A 24,647-nucleotide genomic window follows, 5' to 3' on the forward strand; every position below is an offset into this window, starting at 1 on the left:
AAAGGTTTTGATCCACTTCGAATGTTGACTAGTGTATTTTGAATATACGTTGCATACTTGATAAGCTTGTCACATTTTTACTGCACAGAAACCATATATTGTATAACAGGTTTCTTTTTACTTTATTATTATGACGATCACAGTTGAATGTAATGTGTTAATAAAAAAGGAAGAAAGTCATTGTACAGGTTTATGAAAATAAAGGTTTTAAACTTCAACTGCACATTTCATTTGCATATTCAAGAGGGAATAGTTTAAAATAATTTCTTTAATTCCTTAAAAAAAACATATAATCTTAAAACGTAAGTAATGTGATAAAAATGAGAAAATAACCTACCTGATAGAAAAAAAAAACTTTTGCTACTGTATTTGTATATAGCCATGTACAACCCCAAAACAGAAAAAGTTGGGACACTGTAGAAATTGTGAGTAAAAAAGGAATGGAATAATTTACAAATCTCATAAACTTATATTTTATTCACAGTAGAATATAGATAACATATCAAATGTTGAAAGTAAGATATTTTGAAATGTCATGCCAAATATTGGCTCATTTTTTATTTCGTGAGAGCTGCACATTCCAAAAAAAGTTGGGACAGGTAGCAATAAGAGGCCAGAGAAGTTAAATGTACATATAAGGAACAGCTGGAAGAGGTTCAATGTTTAGGAATAGGAATGTTTTCCCATTCTTGTCTAATACAGACTTCTAGTTGCTCAACTGTCTTAGGTCTTCTTTGTCACATCTGCCTCTTTATGATATACCAAATGTTTTCTATGGGTGAAACATCTGGACTTCAGACTGGCCATTTCAGTACTCAGATCCTCCTTCTACGCAGTCTTGACTTTGTAATTGATGCAGTATATGGTCTGGCATTGTCATGTTGGAAAATGCAAGGTCTTCCCTGAAAGCGATTGTTATAATGAAGAAAGTTCCAAGGCAGATATCACAGGGAATTAGAGTCTTTAATAAAAGATAACAAAGGCAGTCTGGAGATTTCACACAGCACTGGAATGAAACAAAGATACTTGAGTCCCGATCCGGGAAAACGACACGGATCTAATCCCCGGAGCTGGCCTGGAGCGCAGCAGTCAATAAATCAGGCACGGAGAATTGTCCTCAGCTTCACACGCAGCTGAACCTCAATGAACTTAAAGGAGACACTGGACAGGACCGACAAGACAGGACCGGGTGAGTTACTCCTATGACACGATAAAGCTGTAGAGTATACAGAGAACATGTGTAATTCAATAATCCGACAAAGAGACTGCCAAAACAGCCACCAGATAAATGCTAAGGGCAGAGTGGGAACAGGTGTCACAACAATCAGCGCGAGCGCAGATTGCAATGGCACACAGAGGGGAGAGAGAGAGTTTATACCACTAAAATTGAAGGGATGTGTGTGTGTGTGTGTGTGTGTGTGTGTGTGTGTGTGTGTGTGTGTGTGTGTGTGTGTAACAAAAAGGCAGACAGAGAAAACCAGACTCATGACAGAGATGACGTCTAAATGGAATCAAATGTGTCTAGAACTTGGATAAACCTTTCAGCATTGATGTTGCCTTTCCAGATGTGTAAGCTGCCCATGCCACACACACTCATGCAACCCCATACCATCAGAAATGCAGGCTTCTGAACTGAGCGCTAATAACAACTTGGGTTGTCATTGTCCTCTTTAGTCCGGATGAAATGGGGTCCCAGTTTTCCAAAAAGAACTTCAAATTTTGATTCTTTGGACCACAGAACAGTTTTTCACTTTGCCACAGTCCATTTTAAATGAGCCTTGCCCAAAGAAAACGCCTGCGCTTCTGGATCATGTTTAGATATGGCTTCTTGTTTGACCTATAGAGTTTTAGTTGGCAACAGGGAATGACACGGTGGATTGTGTTGACTGACAATGTTTTCTGGAAGTATTCCTGAGCCCATGTTGTGATTTCCATTACAGTAGCATTCCTGTATGTGATGCAGTGCCGTCTAAGAGCCAGAAGATCACGGGCATCCAGTATGGTTTGTCGGTCTTGACCTTTACGCTCAGAGATTGTTCCAGATTCTCTAAATCTTTGAATGATATTATGCACTGTAGATGATGATAACATCAATCTCTTTCCAACTTTTCTCTGAGAAACTCAGAAAACTATTTTTTGCCGCAGCATTTGGGGAATTGGTAATTCTCTGCCCATCTTGACTTCTGAGAAACACTGCCACCCTGACAGGCTTTTTTATACCCAATCATGTTGCCAAATGACCCAATAAGTTGCAAATTAGTCCTTAAGCTTTTCCTTATGTGTACATTAAAATTTTCTGGCCACTTATTGCTACCTGTCCCAACTTTTTTTGGAATGTGTAGCTCTCATGAAATCCAAAATGAGCCAATATTTGACATGACATTTCAAAATATCTTACTTTCAACATTTGATATGTTATCTATATTCTACTGTGAATAAAATATAAGTTTATGAGATTTGTAAATTATTCTATTCCTTTTTTACTCACAATTACTACAGTGTCCCAACTTTTTCTGTTTTGGGGTTGTATAAGGGAGAATAAGTTAACCTGACTATACAATTTAGGTCCTATAAATAAAGCTTATGACTAAAAATAGGTGGGTATCTGATTTAAAAAAAAAAACTAACTTTAGCCTACTAGGACTAAAATCACGATCCACCCTCCATTCAGATGGCCATCCATACGCTTCCTCCAAAACACATGAACAGACCAGACGTTCACATTTCATGTCTCATTCACCAGTGAGAAGCCTTTCCAGTACAAAGTGAATAACAACATAAACAACTGTTTGAAATCAGAATTAGATATAGCACGTTTTCGGTTGTGTAGACGTAGTAGTTTGCTTTTAATTTTGAAAACATAAATATTCACACTGACTTATTTGTAGTAATACTGTGGCTGTACAAATGTTAACTTTATTAAGAAATATGGTTACTACACTTTTACTATAGTAAAAGCATGGTTCATTTTCATCGCGGTATTTTTGATTTGCATACATAAGTATAAAATAAGCATAAAATACGTTAAACAATAGTTATACTATAAACTTTAACTATTTTGACTTTAAAATAAGTAGCTTTCGTTACACACATTGTTGCACATAACCAGCCGCCCAAACGACCTGCAACCACGTTGTCGTTCAGGTTGCATGACGTCATCGAAGTACGTCCCAGAACGTGCATACTCTTTTGCTACACACTCAAAAGTATGTACATTTTCCTCACAAAAACAGTACATACTTTTAGGTCGTAGTATAAGTAGGCGAATTGGGACTCAGCATGAGAAGGGGAGCAGACTTTTCAGGCGAGTCGAAGTACTCACAAAGGTGCTGTTGCGCCGTGGGATGTAGTTCCTCTTTTGAATCCGCTACGAAAGGCGCTGCGTTTTATTTTGTACCACCAAACTTGCTCGTATAACTACTCGTCTTAAATAGGAAAAACGTTGATGTGTTTGGTCACTTCTAACTTTATCTCTAAATGGTACCATTGAATGAATGGGGCTAAGCTAAATGCTATCGAAGCGTCGCAGCGCGCTCCAGCGCTTACGTGCACGCACACAGATGATAGAGGGATGTATCAACAATTGTTAGTTAAGGTAATAACATATTTTAATATTGAAAATGAGTAGACTACTCCTTTAATTGTTCAATTCACTAAATTCTGTTGCAGTTCAATCGTCTCCTGTAGGCAGTGTTTGAATCAACAGTAAATATCTACAAATATTTTAATATTTGATGCAGATCATTACACTGTTTATCTTATATTGTGTACACTCTCACACACTTTACAGCCTACTGACACACCAGAAACAACAGAGCCGTAAATCTGCCTCCAGATCTGCAGCCTCCTCATACTCACTTGTAAAGCAGTGAGCGTCTTCTGTCTCCAGTACAGCAGGAGGCGCTGCAGCTCTTTAGTCCGCAAATAAACTCACTAAAGAAAGAAAGAAAGAGCGCGCGTGTGATGTGTTTGTGTATCCTCAGTGTTTTTCTTTCTTGCGTGTTTCATTGAGTGTAAACAGAGTCTTGTCTCTGTGTATTTAAGTGTTGAGACGTTGATGATGAGATGTGCTGTGCTGTAAATCAGTATGAACTGATCTGTTCATGCTGGATATATTGATGATTTCATCGCAGAAATCTCTCAGCTGAAGAAAAAGGTGGCGTTACTGGAGACAAAGCTGAGGTCAAGAGGAGATTTAGCAATGAATCTAGAGGTTTGTACAGCTTAAACATCATTTACCTGAATCAGACAACATCAAATAATTTCTAATCTTACTGTCTGTGTGTGTTGTGTTGTCAGAATGTGGATTGTTGTGAATCTTCAGTGTATGTGACTGATGATGGGAGTCTGGATTCAGTGTGGATGAGCAGAGATCAGAGCCGCACACCACAGACACTGCTGGACTCTAAACTCTCTGAAGAGAAATCCAGACACACACAGAACTCCGATCTCAGTCTGACTTTACTCTGTTATACTGAGTCAAAGCTCACAGACACTCAGGACACTACAGTGTGTGACAGTAAACAGAGCTTACAGGAGGATCAAACCTTCACAGAGTCTCTGGATTCTGTCTGTAACGCTGGAGAACAGCAGCAGATCCTGCAGACCAAACTGAAGATGTATTCAGTTAAACTCATCGACTGCACAAACCTCATGATGAAGATTAAAACTGAACCAACAGAAATCAAAACTGAACCAACAGAAATCAAAACTGAACCCACAGAAATCAAAACTGAACCCACAGAAATCAAAACTGAACCCACAGAAATCAAAACTGAACCCACAGAAGAGGAAGATCGCCCTGATGAAGATGATGACTTTATTACATCAGGTATGTCTCCTTAATTATTGTTGTGTTTTTAACATTTTTAACTGGGAGCACCTATTTTGGGTTTTCAGTCACAAACTCACTGAGTTTAGGATATCTTTAATATTTATTGAGCAACAGGTATGTAGGCTTAAAGGGTTAGTTCACCCTAAAATAATAATTTGATCATAAATCACTTACCTCTGTGTCGTTCTAAACCCCCAAGTGCTCCGATTGTCTTATGAACACATTTGTAGATATTTTTGATGAAGTCCGAGAGGCTTCTTTCTGTCCAAATGACTTCAGTTAGTTTCAAAATTCTCCAGAAAATAATGAAGGATGTGCTCTTAAACAGGAAATAATATATGGAATTATTTGTGCATCTTTGAATAACTGTAAGAATATTTCCTTTAAATATAATTTTTGTCATATAAAGTTTTAAAGCTCACGTAACACACACTGTTTCTGCATTTCTGATGTTAAACTGGAGTACCTATAGAGTAGTATTACATTCTTTTTATCTCTGAAGAGTCTTTCAGGACACTCCACTACAAACAATTACACAAAGGAAATAGACAGCATTTGCACAAACACTGAGTGTGTTTACATGCACAGAATAAGTGGATAACTATCAAAAATCTGCTTATTATAGAAAACTGTTTTCATGCGTTTACATGCAAATCAATAATCTGGCTATGCAGACAACTGCGCTTACATGGGACCACTAGCGTAGCCAGGATTCACAATGTGGGTGGGCCCAGAGAAAATCAGGTGGGCCTTAACCCAAAATGCATCTGTTATCAAAATATACAAACACACAACTACACCAGCTTCAATATATCACCCTTTATTAAGAACAAACACCTGTATGGGCCCTATTTTAACAATCTAAGCGCAATGTGCAATAAACCAATAAGAGTCTCATCTCCTTTAAAAGCCAGTTGGTGGCGCCATCCCGATTCCATATTTTGGCAGAATTTGTAAACAAAAAACTAAGCGGAGTAAGAAGACCACCAGTTTAAGATTGATATTAAAAATTGAGTTGTTTGTATTTGTAATGAAATTCTTAGTTTTTGGTATTAAAACCTTTAAAAGTCGTTTTCTTTCAGTCATGGAAGTATAAATAGCAGGCTTTTCATTACTGTAAATGTATTGATAGCCCAGATGATCAGTCTTATCTCAAATAATATTTAACAAATATGCAAGAAAATCTTTGTACTTTAAAAATACTTTAAATAGAAGCCTAATTTGTTGGTATTTGAATAGTTTCATTGCAAAAAGAGATAATTCAGCTTTTTTCAGAAATCTCGTTTTTTGGTTCATTCCAATTAATATCAATTCAACTGCAGTTGGTTTGTTTTGATTTAAACCTTCATAACTTAAACATTACAGCTAAGTAGCACTATAAAACAAAATAATAACCTGATAACATAATAATAATTTTACAAAAATGTTAAAAACTTATTTTTATTGTTTTTATACTAAATTCTTCTTTTATACTTTTTAAAGTCGTTTTGTTTCAGTGATGGAGAGGTCCGCCTTAACCTTTTGTGAGGACCAGGGGCTAAGTGGTTTTGTAGGCCCCCCTTCCCCTCGTTTTATAGCAGGGCTTAAAAACGAAAAAAATTAGCAATCGTTTCACTCCGAGCAGAATCGATATTTTAACGTTTCCGTTTTTGCGTTCCTCATTGAACATTTACGTTCCGAAAACGGTTTACATAGAAAAAATACCGGTTAATAACGTTATTTTAATTCAGGCTATACTTTAACAAATGCATGCATACAGACTAATTTTCACACAAAAATAATAACATAACACATGATATAACTAAACTTCAACATTTCATTAATTGTTAAAACCACAAAAGAAATACATGAAATAATTTTAAGTATAAACAGCGGAAAAAAAACGACCCGTTTTATGCCGGTCTTTTACTGGTTGAAACCGCAGCATACTCTGCTGGATGTTTACGTTAAATGTGCCTCTGTAAGTTACTTCAGTGAATCCCGGCTACTGTACTTCTCCCCCACATCCTTTAATATTGCAGACAGACTTGTTAAGACAGCTTGTCGTAAGAAAAATAATAACGAAAAGGAATTTCTTGGTGGCGACCCATCTAAAAAGTAATTGACAGTGGTATAAGTCCCCTGGCTTTTTTGAGTTACAGTTTGCATCTTCATATTTCCAAGCAAGTTTTAACTTAAACATATTTGAACATTTGATGGGTAGCTTTGTGGTTATTTAAGACAAATGCTATCGGGCCGGAGACTCGATGACTGCGGCGCGGGCATTTCACTCACGCTATGTGTCAAAGTCACTCACGCTTGATGCGTCAAAGTCACATGTTGTACTGTTCAATTCATGATTGGTCACTGATAAAGTACAATATTAAAGAAAACGATAAAATAACGTTATTAACCGGTTAATGGTAATTTTAAATAAACGTTTCTGTTCAGAACAATTAAAATTGATTTTGTTTTCGTTTTCGTTTTTGTTCCTGTTAAAATTTCGTTCGTTTCCGGTTTTCGTTTTCGTTCCTTGAACCGGTTCAGAGCCCTGATTTATAGTCTCATTTTTTTTTTAAGTGCAATATCTAGGTAATCTACATCACAAAATGCATTAGTTTCTTTCGAGACATACAACAGTGAGTTTTCCCTCTTTGAGCCAGAAAACACCATAATATCATTATTAACATATCACTTGAGCATAAACACAAGACACTTTATTTAACAACCACACACAGCAACTTGTGGTGATAATAAAACCAAAATGTGTGAAAGTTTATATGTTTATAAGCTTTATGTATATATAGTTTTTGGAATATACAAATTTGCAGAAAATTGCCACTCACTAACTAAATGCTCACAACAGTTTTAAAAATATAAGAAGTTAAAGTTAGTTTTAAAGTGAAAATGCATTAATGATAACAAAAGATAAGTGTTTATAGACAGAATCTTGTTTTTTAATCAGTTATTTATTTTGTAGGCTATTGAAGATATAGTATGCATTGTATTTAGTATTTATGCATACATAAGTATGTAAAACGACAAAGTATGAATATGCACAAGACATGGAACAGGGAGCATACCTGTATAAGATCTTTATATAATGAGATTATAATGGTGCTATCAGGGGATGATAATTTGAGATGGTCTTGTCGCTCTTTACTTACTTGCACCTTTACCGTTTACCTTTACTCTTTCTCGTATTTCTAAACCAACAGATGTGTGTACTGTGAGCTAACGTCGCGTCAAACTACATCGCTCCAGCTGCGCACACGTCACTGATATAAACACGAGTAAACTTAAAGGAGCGGTGAATCAAAAACTCAATTTTAACTTAATAATTTGTTATATAAGAGGTCATCATACTTAAATGAACATCCTGCAAGTTTCAGAACTGAAAACGTCTGTGCTACTGAAATATAACCGTTTTTGGCACCAAGCCAGCTAAACAATCCAGTCTAAAATTCTGGAATCTATGACGTCAAAGTAGAATTGAAACCCCCATAACCCCAAAAGGACACGTCTACTTTTGTAGCCCCGCCCACCGCTTCGCGTGACACACGTGTGTCTCAGTAAGTAAACATGTCTTTAAAGATTGACAAATTTAACCAAAATGACTTTTTAAATAATTTTTTTTCTGAGAGACTTTTATTTTGATGCGGTGATCTGTTATGATACCATGGAAACACATTTTCTGTTGTGGAAGAACCGCGTGGGAACAACACAGAAGCTAAATACTTCAATTCGGAGGCTTGGAACTTAACATTAGCAATATGCGTGGATAAAGTTTGCTTTTGAAGAAGTTCCAGCTCGTGTGGGGAGTGTTTGTTAACGTTGTGTACATGGATTCATTTGTAAAGAAGTCGATGCTGGATTTGCAGAGAGACTGTGATTAAAAGCACCACTTATATTGGATCTGACAACAATGACACAGCAGTATAATACACAGTAAGACATTTTACTTTATTTAAGTTACTGCGTTTCACTATTGCTTAAGAGATCGCTTGATATGTCCTGTTGTAACATCCGTGTCTAAACACGTTTGTTTGACTGTTTTAATTTACTAAAAACATTAAACGATTAATAAAGGTACAACACTTAACAATATGACTGTAATTTAAAGGTAGAAATATACAAAGTTAGTTATAAGGAAGGATTTATCAGCCGCAGTTTAGATTCTGATGCCCGTTTACTGTGTTGTATACGGTAATTTAGGCGAGTTTCGTTTGAAAGGTCAAACACTCAACAAAGCTTATTTTTTATCATATAACTGTGGTATGTAACGTTACGTGAATGTAAAAGCAACCTCACAAGCACAATATAAATATACAAAGTTATTGATAAGGATTTATTAGCCGCAGTTTAGATTCTGATGCACGCTTACTGTGTTTTATACGGTAATTTAGTCACGTTGAGTTTTGTTTCTACTTTAATATACGTATTGTCATTTATGTGTATCATCTTTAGCACACAGAATCGTTTGTGGCTCAAACATATTTGTGTTCGGCTGCTATTTTTATAACATTAAAATTTTTAAAAAAATTAACCACAAGTAATGAAGGGGAATGAAGCTGTCCAATCATAGCAGTGGGTGTTTACGTTCAGGTCTTCAATGCGGCCCGCCCCTTCAAACGAACCATTTCTCCAGAGACCCACTAATCCATGTTACAAAATAGCCTATTACTTGTTGCTTTTGATGTTTTTGAATGTAAAAACCATGGGAACATCATAAGTAGACATCAGACAACAGTATAAAACAATAAAATCAACAAATTCACCGCCCCTTTAAACTTTATAACAACTAACAGCATTATGTGCGGGAACTCCTTTCTTAATTTAGCGGCACAGTTTCTTGTGCACGTTTGGAGAGACTTCTGCATGCCAGAGACTCAGCTGAACGAGCACAGAGAGAGCGAACGAGCGCACGCACGAAGGAGAGAGAGACCTGCACCTCACTGGTGCCTATTATGAATTTTCAGAAATTACTCTTTCATTTGTTGGTGGATTATTTTCCTTTTCTCTGTCACATTCAATCTAACGTGCAGGAATGTCAAGTTGACAACGCGCACTTAATTACATTACGCGGAATAAAAAATATGTTACGTCTGACATTTTATTTCACGTTAAGTTACAACGGACCAATCAGCAGTCATGTAACTTGCAATTAGAGTGATTGACAGAAAACCTAACAAGTTACAAAACAATATTACCTTTTCAGCCCATCATGAACGCAAATTTGGGAGTCGGCGGAGGCCCTTGAACTTGGGAGGCCCCTGGGCTTCAGCCCATGTAAGCCCGTGCATTAAGGCGGCCTTGGTCATGGAAGTAAAAATAGCAGGCTTTTAATTGTTGTAAATGTATAGAGAGCATGATCGGTGTAATCTCAAAGAATAATTTACAAATATGCAAGAAAAGGTTTGTACTTTAAAAATAGTTTATTTTTAACGAACAGGAGATCAATAATTTACAAACGTGCCGTTTCAGCACTAGAACAGCGCCGGGTGTTTTGAAATTTAAGCATAACATAAAAACGGTTCTCATCTCATAATATTCACAGGTACAAAGTAATCATATATAATATATCTCTGGGGTAGCATTAAAATGTTTTTAAATAAATGCAATTTTTGCATTTATTTAAAGCAAAACATTTAATTACTTACCAGGCTACAGGTGAAGCAGCTTTATACGCCTTCTAACGTCTCATACTCTGTCCTCATTTATGTCCAAGTCAAGACACTCAATAATAGTGTTTTTAAACATTCTTAACATTTTATGCTGCTGCGCTTCCATGTGATAAGCAAATGCGCGTTGTCGTCCCGTAGGCGCATATTACTAACGCCATCATTAAATAACAAAAGCAATATTGCTCCATTGACTTAAGAGCAGGTTTTAGTTGGTCAGTGACGTAGTCTATTTTATTTGCTTTAAAATAGCAACTCACCAACAATGCGCCTGAACACAACTCGTTTTCAGACCAGGCTCATGGGCGCAAAAGTGGGCGCAAATGTTATCGGCAAAGACTTTTCTTTTTTTAGCTGCTGAATCAACACCTCATGTTCAGAATCCTCAACGGTAATGTTAAAGGGTGCATTATCAAGCTGTAATAAAGTCTTCTCACCGAAGGGGGGTGTAGGAGGGGCAAGGAGGCTGTTCGAAACACGCCATTTATTGCACTACTATTTACAAAATTAACTTATTCCTTATTATAATAGCAAACAAGAGTTTAAAAAAATATTTATTTTATAGGTCAAGTGTAGTGATAATTGCAACATAATTTACTCATTACGATAAATAATAGGCTTTACTGGATAGGCAGGTGGGTGGGCCTAGCTGACAGATGGGCGGGCCAAGGCCCACCCATAGCTACGCGACTGCATGGGACTTGAAGAATTCAAGAAGTTTTCTCACTGGCAGTGACTTCACCACCTATAGTAGATAATAGTTGATCAAAAAGCCGACGGCATATATCTGTCTAAAGCTATATTGTTGTATCTCTTCTCGGGTCTACAGAACCTGTAAATGTAACATGAGCTTCTATTTTAACAGTTTCTCTGCCAACTGCTTTAGTCGAGCGGAGACTTTTATACGTTACTTTGTGCTCAGTTCCGCGTGTGACGTTTATCTTTCATATGCGTAGATCACGTTATCAGTTTATTAGGCATAATTGGCGTAAGACTGTGCATGTAAACGCACTCACTGTCGTTTTTCTCGTCTTTAATTTTTAATTCTTCCTAGAACAAAAAGCTGTGGAGCATTTTTGTCACCCTAATGTTTGATTCCTGTTTTTTTGCTTTTTCTAAACTTTGTTTGCAATGGTGGATTGGCTATTTTTCTTCACTTATCCTAATTTTTTTATTTACTGTAAATGTTGCACATCAGTGATGCCCTGAATAATTTAAACAATAAATTTGTATTGCGTGTCGGAACACGGTCAATACTTTGAAAGCTCAGCGGACACGTGCGCCAAACGCAAAAAGGTACACCTCGCCTTCGTGTAGCACGCCCCCTTGTCACATACTTGATGTAGGCACGGACACAATTGCCGGAAAAGTGGATCATGGAGACATTTTAATCGTTCACAATATCGTCATATCGCTCACCCATATCCACACACGCTCCGGACCCTCGCTTTAAATATCCCATCACTAAGAATGACCCAGCTGTATTAACAGGACTGACACCTGACTTCTGTCTTATGTGTGAATCTAGAAAAAGATACAGAATCTCAATTCTTCATCCTTCTTTGTGTAAATAAGAGTGAAAAGACAATTTATTTGTTTCATGTTTCTTTCAGATGTGAAGAGCGATTCATGTCTGGATATAGAAATAACGTCCTCAACATCAAAAGAGCGACTGACAGCACAAACTCTTTCCTGCATCACCTGTGGAAAGACATTCAGCTCACAGAGACATTTAGAGAGACATGAGAGAAAACACACAGAACAGAAACTCTTCACCAGATCTGAGATCAGCTTTACTACCTTACAAGAGAAGAAACTTCATTCAGAAGACCACAGAGAGAAGAAGAAGAAGCAGCAGTTTCACTGTGAGCAGTGTGGGAGGATTTGTGTCTCTTTCTCTAAACTAAATATTCACATGAGGATACACAGTGATGAAAAGCCTTTCAACTGCACTGAATGTGGAAATTACTTTAATACTAAACACAATCTTAAAGTTCATCAGAGAATTCACACAGGAGAAAAACCTTACGAGTGTCCTCACTGTGAGAAGAGATTTAGTTGTAAAAATAATCTGAAGAGACATGTGCGTTCACACACCAATGAGAGACCGTATCAGTGCAGTGAATGTGACAAAACCTTTAGTGATTCAAGTTCATTAAAAAAACACGAGTATACTCACATTAAAGAGAAACTCTATCAGTGTTCACACTGTGAAAAATGTTACGGTTATAAATATCAGCTGATTACCCATCAGATAGTTCACACTGGAGAGAAACCTTACGTCTGCGCTCATTGTGGAAAGAGCTTCACTAATTCAACTAATTTAAGAGTTCATCAAAGAGTTCATACTGGAGAGAAACCTTATCACTGTAGTGTCTGTGGGAAGAGTTTTAGTCTAAAGTCTACCTTACTAAAGCACAAGATAATTCATACAGGTGAAAAACCTTTCAAATGCTCTCAGTGTGACAAGACTTTTGGTTATTCAAGTAATTTAAAATACCATCAGAGAGTTCATACTGGAGAGAAACCTTAAAGGAACAGTATGTAAGAAATTTATATCAATTAATCATAAAACAGCCCTGATATGTCACTAGACATTAATAATTAATTTTCATTTCAAATATTTATATCAGTGACATCAGTGGCTTGGCAAGGATATTGTCATTTAAAAAGTGGAGTTGCAGTCCTTAACTGATGTTTATGTTGTCATTTTGCGTATTGGCCACTAGTTGTGTGATTGCAGTACCAGTTTTAGCCACAATCCTACATACTGTTCCTTTAACACTGTAATGTTTGTGGGAAGATTTTTAGTCAACAGTGAAACTAACTTAAAGGTCACGTTTTCCTAATCCTATTTTTTAAACCCTAGTTAGTTTGTAATGTTGCTATAATAGCATAAATAATACTTGTAAAATGATAAAGCTCACTGCCAGGCGATATATTTTCTTCAACAGAATTCGCCTTTCAAAGCTACCAGCGAACGGGACTACAGACCTCTACTTCCTGTTTTAATGACTACAATAGAACAGTTTTTGACTAAACCCCGCCCACAGGAATATGTCAGTCGCCAGCTAAGCTAACGGCAAGCTAGTCAGCCTTTTTTGAGGACAGTGAAAACAGCACTATACAGACAGATAAGTAAATTATGTGACCTCTAAGCACAAGAGATTCCATACAGGTGAAAAACCCTTAAGTGTGACAAGACGTTTGCTCTGTCAAGTCATTAGCTTTTACCATTAAAATCACTACAAAATATCTTCCTTTGAACTAATTAAACGTCTGACCGAACATCTTAAACTGTCAGTGCCTTAAAATTAGCAGTTTTAGGTGCCAAGCTGTTAAAAAGTGTATGTGTGTATGTGTTTGGTAGCAAACAAACTGTTCATAATAGTGTTAATAAAAAATGAAAAACAACATGAAATAACACATTTATCATTTTTATGTCACATTTATCTCTTTTAAGAACTCATTAATTTTATATTGTGTGCTATGTGATTTTTCTAATTGGTTTTAAAGTATTTATGTCATGGGACCACAATGTCATTAATTGTTCATTTAAGAAAGGAACTGTTCAGATTATTCAGTAAATTCTTTGTTCATTTTTACAATGATTACGTCTCCTGACTTCTGCTATAGGCCTATTCTCTCGGCTGGTAAATGAAAATTTACATAATTATTCAGTATTTTGTCAGTCTTTTTATTCTTTCTAGGAAGGACCTGTTATTGCATTGAGATCATCTTCTCCAGATGCACAGTATGATGTTGTAGCACAATAGAAATGAACTGTAAGAGCTTGTAGAGAGGAGTAAAGACTGCTGAGAGGAACACCACTATTTGAGTATCGGTTGCATAAATGGACAAGCTTGTCACACTTTCACTGCACAGATACCATATATTGTATAACGGGTTTCTTTTTACTTTATTATTATGACAATCACAGTTGAATGTGATGTGGTAATAAAAAAGAAAGAATGTCATTGTACAGGTAAATTTACAGATGAAAATAAGGCTTTATACTTCAACTGCACGTTTCATTTTCAAATTCAAGAGAGAATAGTTTATCAGAAACAAAAATAACCATGGTTTTACTACAACTAAAAAAAACATGGTAACTGTAGTAACACAATTTTAAAATTCGTAGTTAAACTTGACTAGTGTAGTAAAATCATGGTTTTGCTGATAGTAATCACTACACAAAAACCATGGTTACTACACTTTTACCATAATAAAACCATGTTAAATAAAGGAAAGTACCATAATTTGTGTTAGTAATTGTTCACTAAATTCCATTGCAGTTTAATTGTCTTGTGTAGGCAGTGTTTGAATTAACAGTGAATATCTACATATATTTTAATATTTGGTGCAGATCATTACACTGTTTATCTTATATTGTGTACACTCTCACTCACTGTAAACCCTACTGACACACCAGAAACAACAGAGCCGTAAATCTGCCTCCAGATCTGCAGCCTCCTCATACTCACTTGTAAAGCAGTGAGCGTCTTCTGTCTCCAGTACAGCAGGAGGCGCTGCAGCTCTTTAGTCCGCAAATAAACTCACTAAAGAAAGAAAGAAAGCGCGCGTGTGATGTGTTTGTGTATTCTCAGTGTTTTCTCTCTTGCGTGTTTCATCGAGTTTAAACAGAGTCTTGTCTCTGTGTATTTATGTGTTGAGACGTTGATGATGAGATGTGCTGTAAATGAGTAGGAACTGATCTGTCCGTGCTGGATATATTGATGATTTCATCACAAAAATCTCTCAGCTGGAGAAAGAGGTGGCGTTACTGGAGACAAAGCTTAGGTCTAGAGGAGATTTAGCAATGAATCTAGAGGTTTGTGCAGCTTAAACATCATTTACCTGAATCAGACAACATCAAATAATTTCTAATCTTTCTGTCTGTCTGTGTTGTGTTGTCAGGAAGTGGATTGTTGTGAATCTTCAGTGTATGTGACTGATGATGGGAGTCTGGATTCAGTGTGGATGAGCAGAGATCAGAGCCGCACACCACAGACACTGCTGGACTCTAAACTCTCTGAAGAGAAATCCAGACACACACAAGACTCCGATCTCAGTCTGACTTTACTCTGTTATACTGAGTCAAAGCTCACAGACACTCAGGACACTACAGTGTGTGACAGTAAACAGAGATTACAGGAGGATCAAACCTCCACAGAGTCTCTGGATTCTGTCTGTAACGCTGGAGAACAGCAGCAGATCCTGCAGACCAAACTGAAGATGTGTTCAGTTAAACTCATCGACTGCACGAACCTCATGATGAAGATTAAAACTGAACCCACAGAAATCAAAACTGAACCCACAGAATTTAAAACTGAACAAACAGAAATCAAAACTGAACCAACAGAAATCAAAACTGAACCCACAGAAGAGGAAGATCGCCCTGATGAAGATGATGACTTTATTACATCAGGTATGTCTCCTTAATTATTGTTGTGTTTTTAACATTTTTAACTGGGAGCACCTATTTTGGGTTTTCAGTCACAAACTCACTGAGTTTAGGATATCTTTAATATTTATTGAGCAACAGGTATGTAGGCTTAAAGGGTTAGTTCACCCTAAAATAATAATTTGATCATAAATCACTTACCTCTGTGTCTAAACCCCCAAGTGCTCCGATTGTCTTATGAACACATTTGTAGATATTTTTGATGAAGTTTGGGATGCTAAGTTCTTTTTGTCCAAATGACTTCAGTTAGTTTCAAAATTCCCTGGAAAATAATGAAGGATGTGCTCTTAAACAGGAAATAATATATGGAATTATTTGTACATCTTTGAATAACTGTAAGAATATTTCCTTTAAATATAATTTTTGTCATATAGTTTTAAAGCTCACGTAACACACACTGTTTCTGCATTTCTGATGTTAATCTGGAGTACCTATAGAGTAGTATTACATTCTTTTTATCTCTGAAGAGTCTTTCAGGACACTCCACTACAAGCAATTACACAAAGGAAATAGACAGCATTTGCACAAACACTGAGTGCGTTTACATGCACAGAATAAGCAGATTACTATCAAAAATCTGCTTATTATAGAAAACTGTTTTCATGCGTTTACATGCAAATCAATAATCTGGCTATGCAGACAACTGCGCTTACATGGGACTTGAAGAATTCAAGAAGTTTTCTCGCTTGCAGTGACGTCACCACCTATACTGCCCTACAAAGCGAAAGCGCAGTAACTACGCATTTGGTCAAAATTGAGTTAAGGGTTAAAATGGGCTTTGTGAGATCTGTTGTGTCTTGTGACAAAGTCTCCTGGTTAAATTTTGTCCCATTTCAGAGAAATGTGTGTGCCAAAATTGCAGTAACATGTTTGACTGGCTGGTGTAAAAAACTTTAAAGCCATTTTTCTCAGTTTCAGTGTTTGCGTAGATACTGCACTTAGCCTTTGGAGGGCAGTATAGTACATAATAGTTGATCAAAAAGCCGACGGCATATATCTGTCTAAAGCTAATATTGTTCAACTTCAACTTCAAACAACTTTATTTATCCCCTAAGGGCAATTCAGTTTCTAGCCTACCAGTCGTATCAACAAGACAAGACAACACAACACTTAATTTGAGCCTACACACAAACAGAGAAATACTGTCAGTGACATCATTTTGCATAGATGGGCATAAATAAAAAAAATAAAAAAAGAAAAGCAAGCAACAAGTGCACCAGCCACAGTACTGACTAAGCAGCAACCACTGCTCACGATCATAATAATTAATAGACAATATGAAACAATAAATACTAATAAATAATAATAATGCAAGGTTTAGGATGCTGGCACCTATAGTTGCCGCTGTCCATCTATACATTTCCATCCATATATACAGGAATAATAATAATTAGGAATCAGCATTTAAAAATGTAATAGCAGAAGGAATAAAAGAACTTGCGTATCTGTTAGTTTTCCTTGGGGGAGCAAGGTAGCGTCGTCCTGACGGCATTAGACAAAATTCCTGACTGAGAACATGGTCAGGACAACTCATGACCTGTCTAGCCTTCTGGAGCACCCTTTTTTTCCAAAGGGTGCTCAAGTCTGTCAACTGAACACCAATAATCTTGGAACAGATTCTAACAATACTGTTTAGCCTATTCTTGTCCCGCACCGACAATCCATAAAACCAGGAAAATGTTAAAAGGCTTTCAATAAATGAATGATAAAAATTAGTGATAGACCGATATATCGGCCGGCCGATAAATCGGGCCGATATTTGCGAGTTTTATGTGTATCGGCATCGGCCGATACATGGCTTCCGTGTTCGCCCTTTTTTTTTACGGCATTATTTACAGACAGAGTGCTGGAAGCCACAAGCAATTGCAGGTCATGTGACTAAAAACAACCAACCTTTCAATGACAACATCGAAAGCTCAGCCTAACTAAACAAAGCGGGTTTTATTTCTCATCTCTATGGGGCAGTTTCCTGGACAGGGATTAGACTAGTCCTAGACTAAAAAAAAATGTCTGTCCAAACTAATAACATCTCTTTTTAACAACATGCCATTTTTTACATAATTTTTATAATATAAATTGAGTGAGCAAAAGCAGTATCGGCTCCAAATATCGGCTCAAGAAAATCGGCAGCTGTATCGGTCATCGGCTAAGGCTGATGAAACAAAAACCGGTATCGGCACTGAAAAATCCATATCGGTCGATCCCTAATAAAAATTACATAGAATTCTTTGCGACACATTAAAAGAATTTAGCTTCCGCATCAAATGGATTCTCTGTTGTCCTCGCTTAATGATTGACTCTGTGTTTTTATCAAACCTAAGGTTAGAATCAAACATAGTTCCTAGGTACTTGTACGTCTCTACAATTTCTACATTTTCTCCATGAATAATGCTGGCTTCTGGATTAGAACGATTCTTTCTAAAGTCGATAATTAACTCTTTAGTTTTTGTAACATTAAGGTCTAAAAAATTGTCATCACACCAATTCACAAATTGTGATTAAGCACTTCCATGGCCCGATTGAGCCCCCTGAAGAAGTGACAGTAGAGCAGTATCATCAGAGAATTTCACAAGATAGCTGCCCAGTTGGGAAGTCCTGCAGCTATCCGTGTACATAATAGCAAAGGAGAAAGGACACAGCCTTGTGGAGACCCTGTGTTTGAAGTGAGAATACTGGACATATGGCCATTCACAAAGACCTGCTGTAATCTGTCTGTTAAAAAATTTAAGAGCAACAATAAAATCTGATCAGGGAGATTAAAATGAGAGGCCAATCGCTCAATTAGGATATGAGGCTGCATCTTGTTAAACGCTGGAGAGAAATCAGCAAATAAAACTCTTGCATGCGATTTAGGTTTTTCGAGGTGCTTATATAATTTATCTAAAATAAAAATCTTAGAATCCTCCACACCTTTCCCCGCTTGATAGGCAAATTGTAGAGGATCTAATTTTCCATCAATTAGGGAGACAATTTCATCTTTCAATATTCTTTCGAAAGTTTTCATCACTAGTGATGTTAATGCCACTGGTCTGAATTCTTTCATTTCCCTTGGATTATTCTTTTTAGGGACAGGTATTATGATGATTTCCATAAAGCCGGAATCTTACCACACTCAATACACCTCTGAAAAAGTGTTGTAAACACCTCACAGAGCTGATCCGCACAATAACGCAAAACGCGTCCACAGATGGAATCAGGGCCAGCAGCTTTACGTATGTTTACCTTCTTAAAAAGATTTGCAACATTACCTTGCGTTATCACTAAGCCATTATTTGGAACCAAAGATTCCCGGGTTTTAGCTATATTATTCACAAAATCAGACCTTTCAAAACGGGAAAAGAAAGAATTAAAACCATTTGCCAAGTCTGCGTTTTCCACACCATCTACATGAACAACCTGCTTAGTCCCACAGGAAGACTGATTAATTGATGCCATAGATTTTATCCCTGTCCAGGCTGCCCTTAGATCCCCTCTACAATACAAGCTTTCAATTTTATTCCTATAATTCATTTTGGCCTTCCTTATTTTGACTTCTCTGGAAGCCATTTTTTTATCCAGGAGGTTTCCTGAATAGAATAATCTTTTCTTTTTGTTAATAACAGATTTAAGTTCCTTGGTCACCCAAGCTTTGTTATTTGGAAAAATAACCACTTTTTTTAGATGGAATTACTGATTCCACACAGAATGTAATATATGATGAAACAGTGTCTATGAGTTCATTATTATCATCACCACAACCATCATAAAAACATTGCCAGTCTGTGCACTCAAAGCATGCTTGGAGGGAGATGCTGGCCTCTGACCAGATTTTCACTGTCCTTTCCTCCCGCTCAAGGCGCCTGAACAACGGTTTATATACAGGCATGAGGTAGACACTGCTATGGTAAGAATCACCAAAAGAAGGCATAGGCAAAGATTTATAAGCCCCGCAAACTGAGCCATAGCATAAATCTAGCGTAGTATTCTTCTGTGTGGTAAAACAAGTCACATACTGTTCATACGTCTTTAAAATGTTTTTTAAATTGCAATGATTAAAATCCCCAAGTATAAACTTGGGTGCCTCGGGGCAGATAGAGTCTAGTTTATGCGTGACGTCAGCAATCAGCTGGGCTGCAACAGAGGCATTAGCCCGTGGGTGAATGTACACTAATGTGTAAAATAGCTGTTGGAATTCACGCGGCAAATAAAAAGGACGAAGAGAACTAGTCAACAATTCCACATCAGTGGTACATATCTTCTCTCTAATCACAACAGTGTTACAGTACCTTTCGTTCACGTAAAAGCACACGCCTCCTCCTCGGTTCTTGCCGGTGATATCTGGTGACCGGTCCATACGGATTGGGCTTCCAAACCCAGTTAGGTTCATGTCCGAGTCAGGATTTGCATCACCAAGCCATGTTCAGTAAAGGCAAGGAGACAAGTGTCTTTTACTTCCCGTTTAAACTTGGCATATGTTTCCAGCTCGTCTATCTTATTTCTGATCGACTGTACATTTGACAACAGGACCGAAGGAAGTGGTGGTAATTTGCGGCGGTTATCCAGCCGAAGAGTTTTAAGTCTCCGACGCAAACCGCCTCTTCTTCCTCGTTTCCGATGACCTGACAACGTCGGCGGCCTGAGAAGTTCTGTCGATATGCCCGATGGTAAAGTTCCCACTGCAGAGGTCCGTAAGGACATGAGCAGCTCGCGGCTCACTTTCCCGTATACACCATGTCCTACGGCGTGGCTAGCAAAGCCCAGAAGAAGTGTTGAGACGCAAAAAAGTGCAAAAAAATCCACGAGTAATCCCATCATCTGCATTACTGAGACCCTGACAGATTATTTGTTTTATACGTACACACCACTGTTAAAAAACATAGTTTAAAAAACAAGTACAGAACACAATTCAAACAAACAAACGACTGAGAGACTACTGGGTCGCACACTCTGAAGCGCCCCGGAAGTACCTGCCAATGTTGTATCTCTTCTCGGGTCTGCAGAACCTGTAAATGTAACATGGGCTTCTATTTTAACAGTTTCTCTGCCAACTGCTTTAGTCGAGAGGAGACTTTTATACGTTACTTTGCGCTCACTTCCGTGTGTGACGTTTATCTTTCATATGCGGAGATTAGGGCTGTGCAAAAATATCGATACAGCTAACTATCGTGATGTTGCCAATACCCAGCCCTAGTGTAGATCACGTTATCACTTTATTAAGCATAACTGGCGTAAGACTGTGCATATAAACGCTGTTTACATGTCATTTTCTCTTCTTTAATTTTTTATTCTTCCAAGAACAAAAAGCTGTGGAGCATTTTCGTCACCCTAATTTTTGATTCCTGTTTTTTTGCTTGTTCTAAACTTTGTTTGCAATGGTGGATTGGCTGCTTTTCTTCACCTATCCAAGTTTTTTTTATTTGCTGTGGGTGTTGCGCATCGGTGATGCCCTGAATGATTTGAACAGTAGTTTGTATTGCGTGTCGGAGCACGGTCAGTGCTTTGGGGGCTGCGTGGACGCGTGCGCCAGGCGTGGGGAGCACGTCCCTTGTCATGTGGCGCGTAGGCACGGATACAGTGATGTTTCCGAGGGGGTGGATCATGGAGACATTTTAATCGGTCACAATATCGTCATATCGCTCACCCATATCCATTTATTCGCAACACACGCTCCGGACCCTCGCTTTAAATATCCCATCACTAACAATGACCCAGCTGTAATAACAGGACTGATAACTGTCTTCTGTCTATATGTGTGAATCTAGAAAAAGATACAGAATCTCAATTCTTCATCCTTCTTTGTGTGAATAGGAGTGAAAAGACAATTTTATTGTTTCATGTTTCTTTCAGATGTGAAGAGCGATTCATGTCTGGATATCGAAATAACGTCCTCAACATCAAAAGAGCGACTGACAGCACAAACTCTTTCCTGCATCACCTGTGGAAAGACATTCAGCTCACAGAGACATTTAGAGAGACATGAGAGAAAACACACAGAACAGAAACTCTTCACCAGATCTGAGATCAGCTTTACTACCTTACAAGAGAAGAAACTTCATTCAGAAGATCACAGAGAGAAGAAGAAGAAGAAGCAGTTTCACTGTGAGCAGTGTGGGAAGATTTGTGTCTCTTCCTATAAACTAAATATTCACATGAGGACACACAGTGATGAAAAGCATTTCAACTGCACTGAGTGTGGAAAATACTTCAAAACCAAAGACAATCTTAAAGTTCATCAGAGAATTCACACAGGAGAAAAACCTTACGAGTGTCCTCACTGTGATAAGAGATTTAGCTATAAACATAGTCGGAAGAGACATGTGCGTTCACACACCAATGAGAGACCGTATCAGTGCAGTGAATGTGGAAAAACCTTTAAGGATTCACGTTCATTCAAATCACACCAGAATACTCAAATTAATGAGAAACTCTATCAGTGTTCACACTGTGATAAACGTTTCTGTAATAAATATCAGCTGATAATCCATCAGAGAGTTCACACTGTAGAGAAACCTTACGTCTGCGCTCATTGTGGAAAGAGCTTCTCTAGTTCATCTAATTTTAAAGCCCATCAGAGAGTTCATACTGGAGAGAAACCTTATCACTGTAGTGTCTGTGGGAAGAGTTTTAGTGTAAAGTATTCATTACTAAATCACAAGATAATTCATACAGGTGAAAAACCTTTCAAATGCTCTCAGTGTGGCAAGACGTTTACTTGTTCAAGTAACTTAAAAAAACATGAAAGAGTTCATTCTGGAGAGAAACCTTATCAATGTAGTGTCTGTGGAAAGAGTTTTAGTCAAGGGTCTTCATTACTAAATCACAAGAGAATTCATACAGGTGAAAAACCTTACAAATGCTCTCACTGTGACAAGACGTTTACTTGTTCAAGTAACTTAAGATACCATCAGAGAGTTCATACTAGAGAGAAACCTTATCACTGTAGTGTCTGTGGAAAGAGTTTTGGACAATGGGCTACATTAATAAATCACAAGAGACTTCATACAGGTGAAAAACCTTACAAATGCTCTCAGTGTGATAAGACTTTTTCTCAGTCCGGTCATTTAAAATCTCATCAGAGACTTCATACTGGAGAAAAACCTTAACACTGTAATGTTTGTGGGAAGATTTTTAGTCAACAGTGTAACTAACTTAAAGGTCACATTTTCCTAATCCTATTTTTTAAACCCTAGTTAGTGTGTAATGTTGCTATAATAGCATAAATAATACTTGTAAAATAATAAAGCTCACTGCCAGGCGATATATTTTCTTTAACAGAATTCGCCTTTCAAAGCTTACAGCGAACGGCCGGTTTGGACTACAGACCTCTACTTCCTGTTTTAATGACTACAATAGAACAGTTTTTGACTAAACCCCGCCCACAGGAATATGTCAGTCGCCAGCTAAGCTAACGGCAAGCTTATCAGCCCGTTTTGAGGACAGTGAAAACAGCGCTATACAGATAAGTAAATTATGTGACCTCTAAGCACAAGAGATTCCATACAGGTGAAAAACCCTTAAGTGTGACAAGACGTTTGCTCTGTCAAGTCACTTCCCTTCTGAAAAAAAAAAAAACAATAAAACCTTTACAGAAATTCCTAATGGTTTCCATTAGCTTTTACCATTAAAACCACTACAAAATATCTTCCTTTGAACTAATTAAACATCTGACCGAACATCTTAAACTGTCAGTGCCTTAAAATTAGCAGTTTAGGTGCCAAGCTGTTAAAAAGTGTATGTGTGTATGTGTCCGGGAGCAAACAAACTGTTCATAATAGTGTTAATAAAATATGAAAAACAACATGAATTAACACATTTATCATTGTTATGTCACATTTATCTCTTTTAAGAACTCGTTAATTTTATATTGTGTGCTATGTGATTTTTCTAATTGGTTGTAAAGCAACACTATGTAGTTTCCATGTAAAAATGACTTACAGCTCCCCCATGTGGTTGAAAAGCGTATCAGACACTCTTCTGCAGGCAGGGTGAGGGGCGGGGCTGTGTGCTCTACCCTCCACCGCCACTTTCAGAGTGTGCTTGTAGCAGCTAGGAGGCTGCTCAGGTTGCAACAACAGTACAATTTGTCCAGTTAAAAGTTGTTCTATCACTGAAATAATTTTAGAGACATTATTTAAAGGTAAAAAAAACTACATAGTGTTGCTTTAAAGTATTTATGTCATGAGACCACAATGTCATTTATTGTTCATTAACTTTGGTTGGTATAGAAACACACTGAGAAAGAAACTTTTCAGATTATTCAGTAAACGTCTCCTGACTTCTACTATAGGCCTTTTCTCTGGGCTGGTAAATGAAAGTTTACTTAATTATTCAGTATTTTGTCAGTCTTTCATTCTTTCTAGGAAAGTTAAAGGACCTGTTATTGCATTGAGAGCATCTTGAACAGATGTGTGATATGGTAGCACAATAGAAATGAACTGCAAGAGCTTGTAGAGAGGAGTAAAGACTGCTGAGAGGAACACCAATATATTTTGAATATACGTTGCATACTTGATAAGCTTGTCACATTTTTACTGCACAGAAACCATATATTGTATAACAGCTTTCATTCTAGTTCATTATTGTGACGATCACAGTTGAATTTAATGTGGTAATAAAAAAGGAATTGTACAGGTTTATGAAAATAAAGGTTTTAAACTTCAACTGCACGTTTCATTTGCATATTCAAGAGGGAATAGCTTAAAATAATTTC

General features: G+C 37.3%; 2 protein-coding genes across 7 annotated transcripts in view; both read left to right on the forward strand.

The window, feature by feature from the left end:
• LOC129437071 (uncharacterized) overlaps positions 1 to 24,647 on the forward strand; it is a 121,882-nt gene that overhangs the window by 82,972 nt on the left and 14,263 nt on the right. For 4 of the 5 annotated variants that reach the window (XR_012367912.1, XR_012367908.1, XR_012367910.1 and 1 more), the window contains exon 4: positions 23,649 to 24,568. The exons of the other annotated variant lie outside the window; for it this stretch is intronic. The gene's annotated coding sequence lies outside the window, so the exon portion shown is untranslated. Of the gene's footprint in view, positions 1 to 23,648; positions 24,569 to 24,647 lie in introns of those variants that run through there. 5 annotated transcript variants of the gene reach the window in all.
• On the forward strand, positions 3,905 to 23,651 carry LOC129437063 (uncharacterized). Of its 2 annotated transcripts, none has more exons than XM_055195225.2 (3): positions 3,905 to 4,213; positions 4,300 to 4,831; positions 12,108 to 14,170. In XM_055195225.2, exons 1-3 carry the CDS (start codon positions 4,202 to 4,204, stop codon positions 13,025 to 13,027), a joined length of 1,464 nt encoding a protein of 487 aa, XP_055051200.2. In that variant the 5' UTR covers positions 3,905 to 4,201; the 3' UTR covers positions 13,028 to 14,170. The 2 variants fall into 2 exon arrangements, with proteins under 2 accessions (XP_055051200.2, XP_073719594.1); XM_073863493.1 differs by lacking the exon at positions 12,108 to 14,170 and adding an exon at positions 21,785 to 23,651 and having other exon boundaries at positions 3,907 to 4,213.

Source organism: Misgurnus anguillicaudatus, chromosome 24 (assembly GCF_027580225.2).
Source record: "Misgurnus anguillicaudatus chromosome 24, ASM2758022v2, whole genome shotgun sequence".
NCBI lineage: Eukaryota > Metazoa > Chordata > Actinopteri > Cypriniformes > Cobitidae > Misgurnus > Misgurnus anguillicaudatus.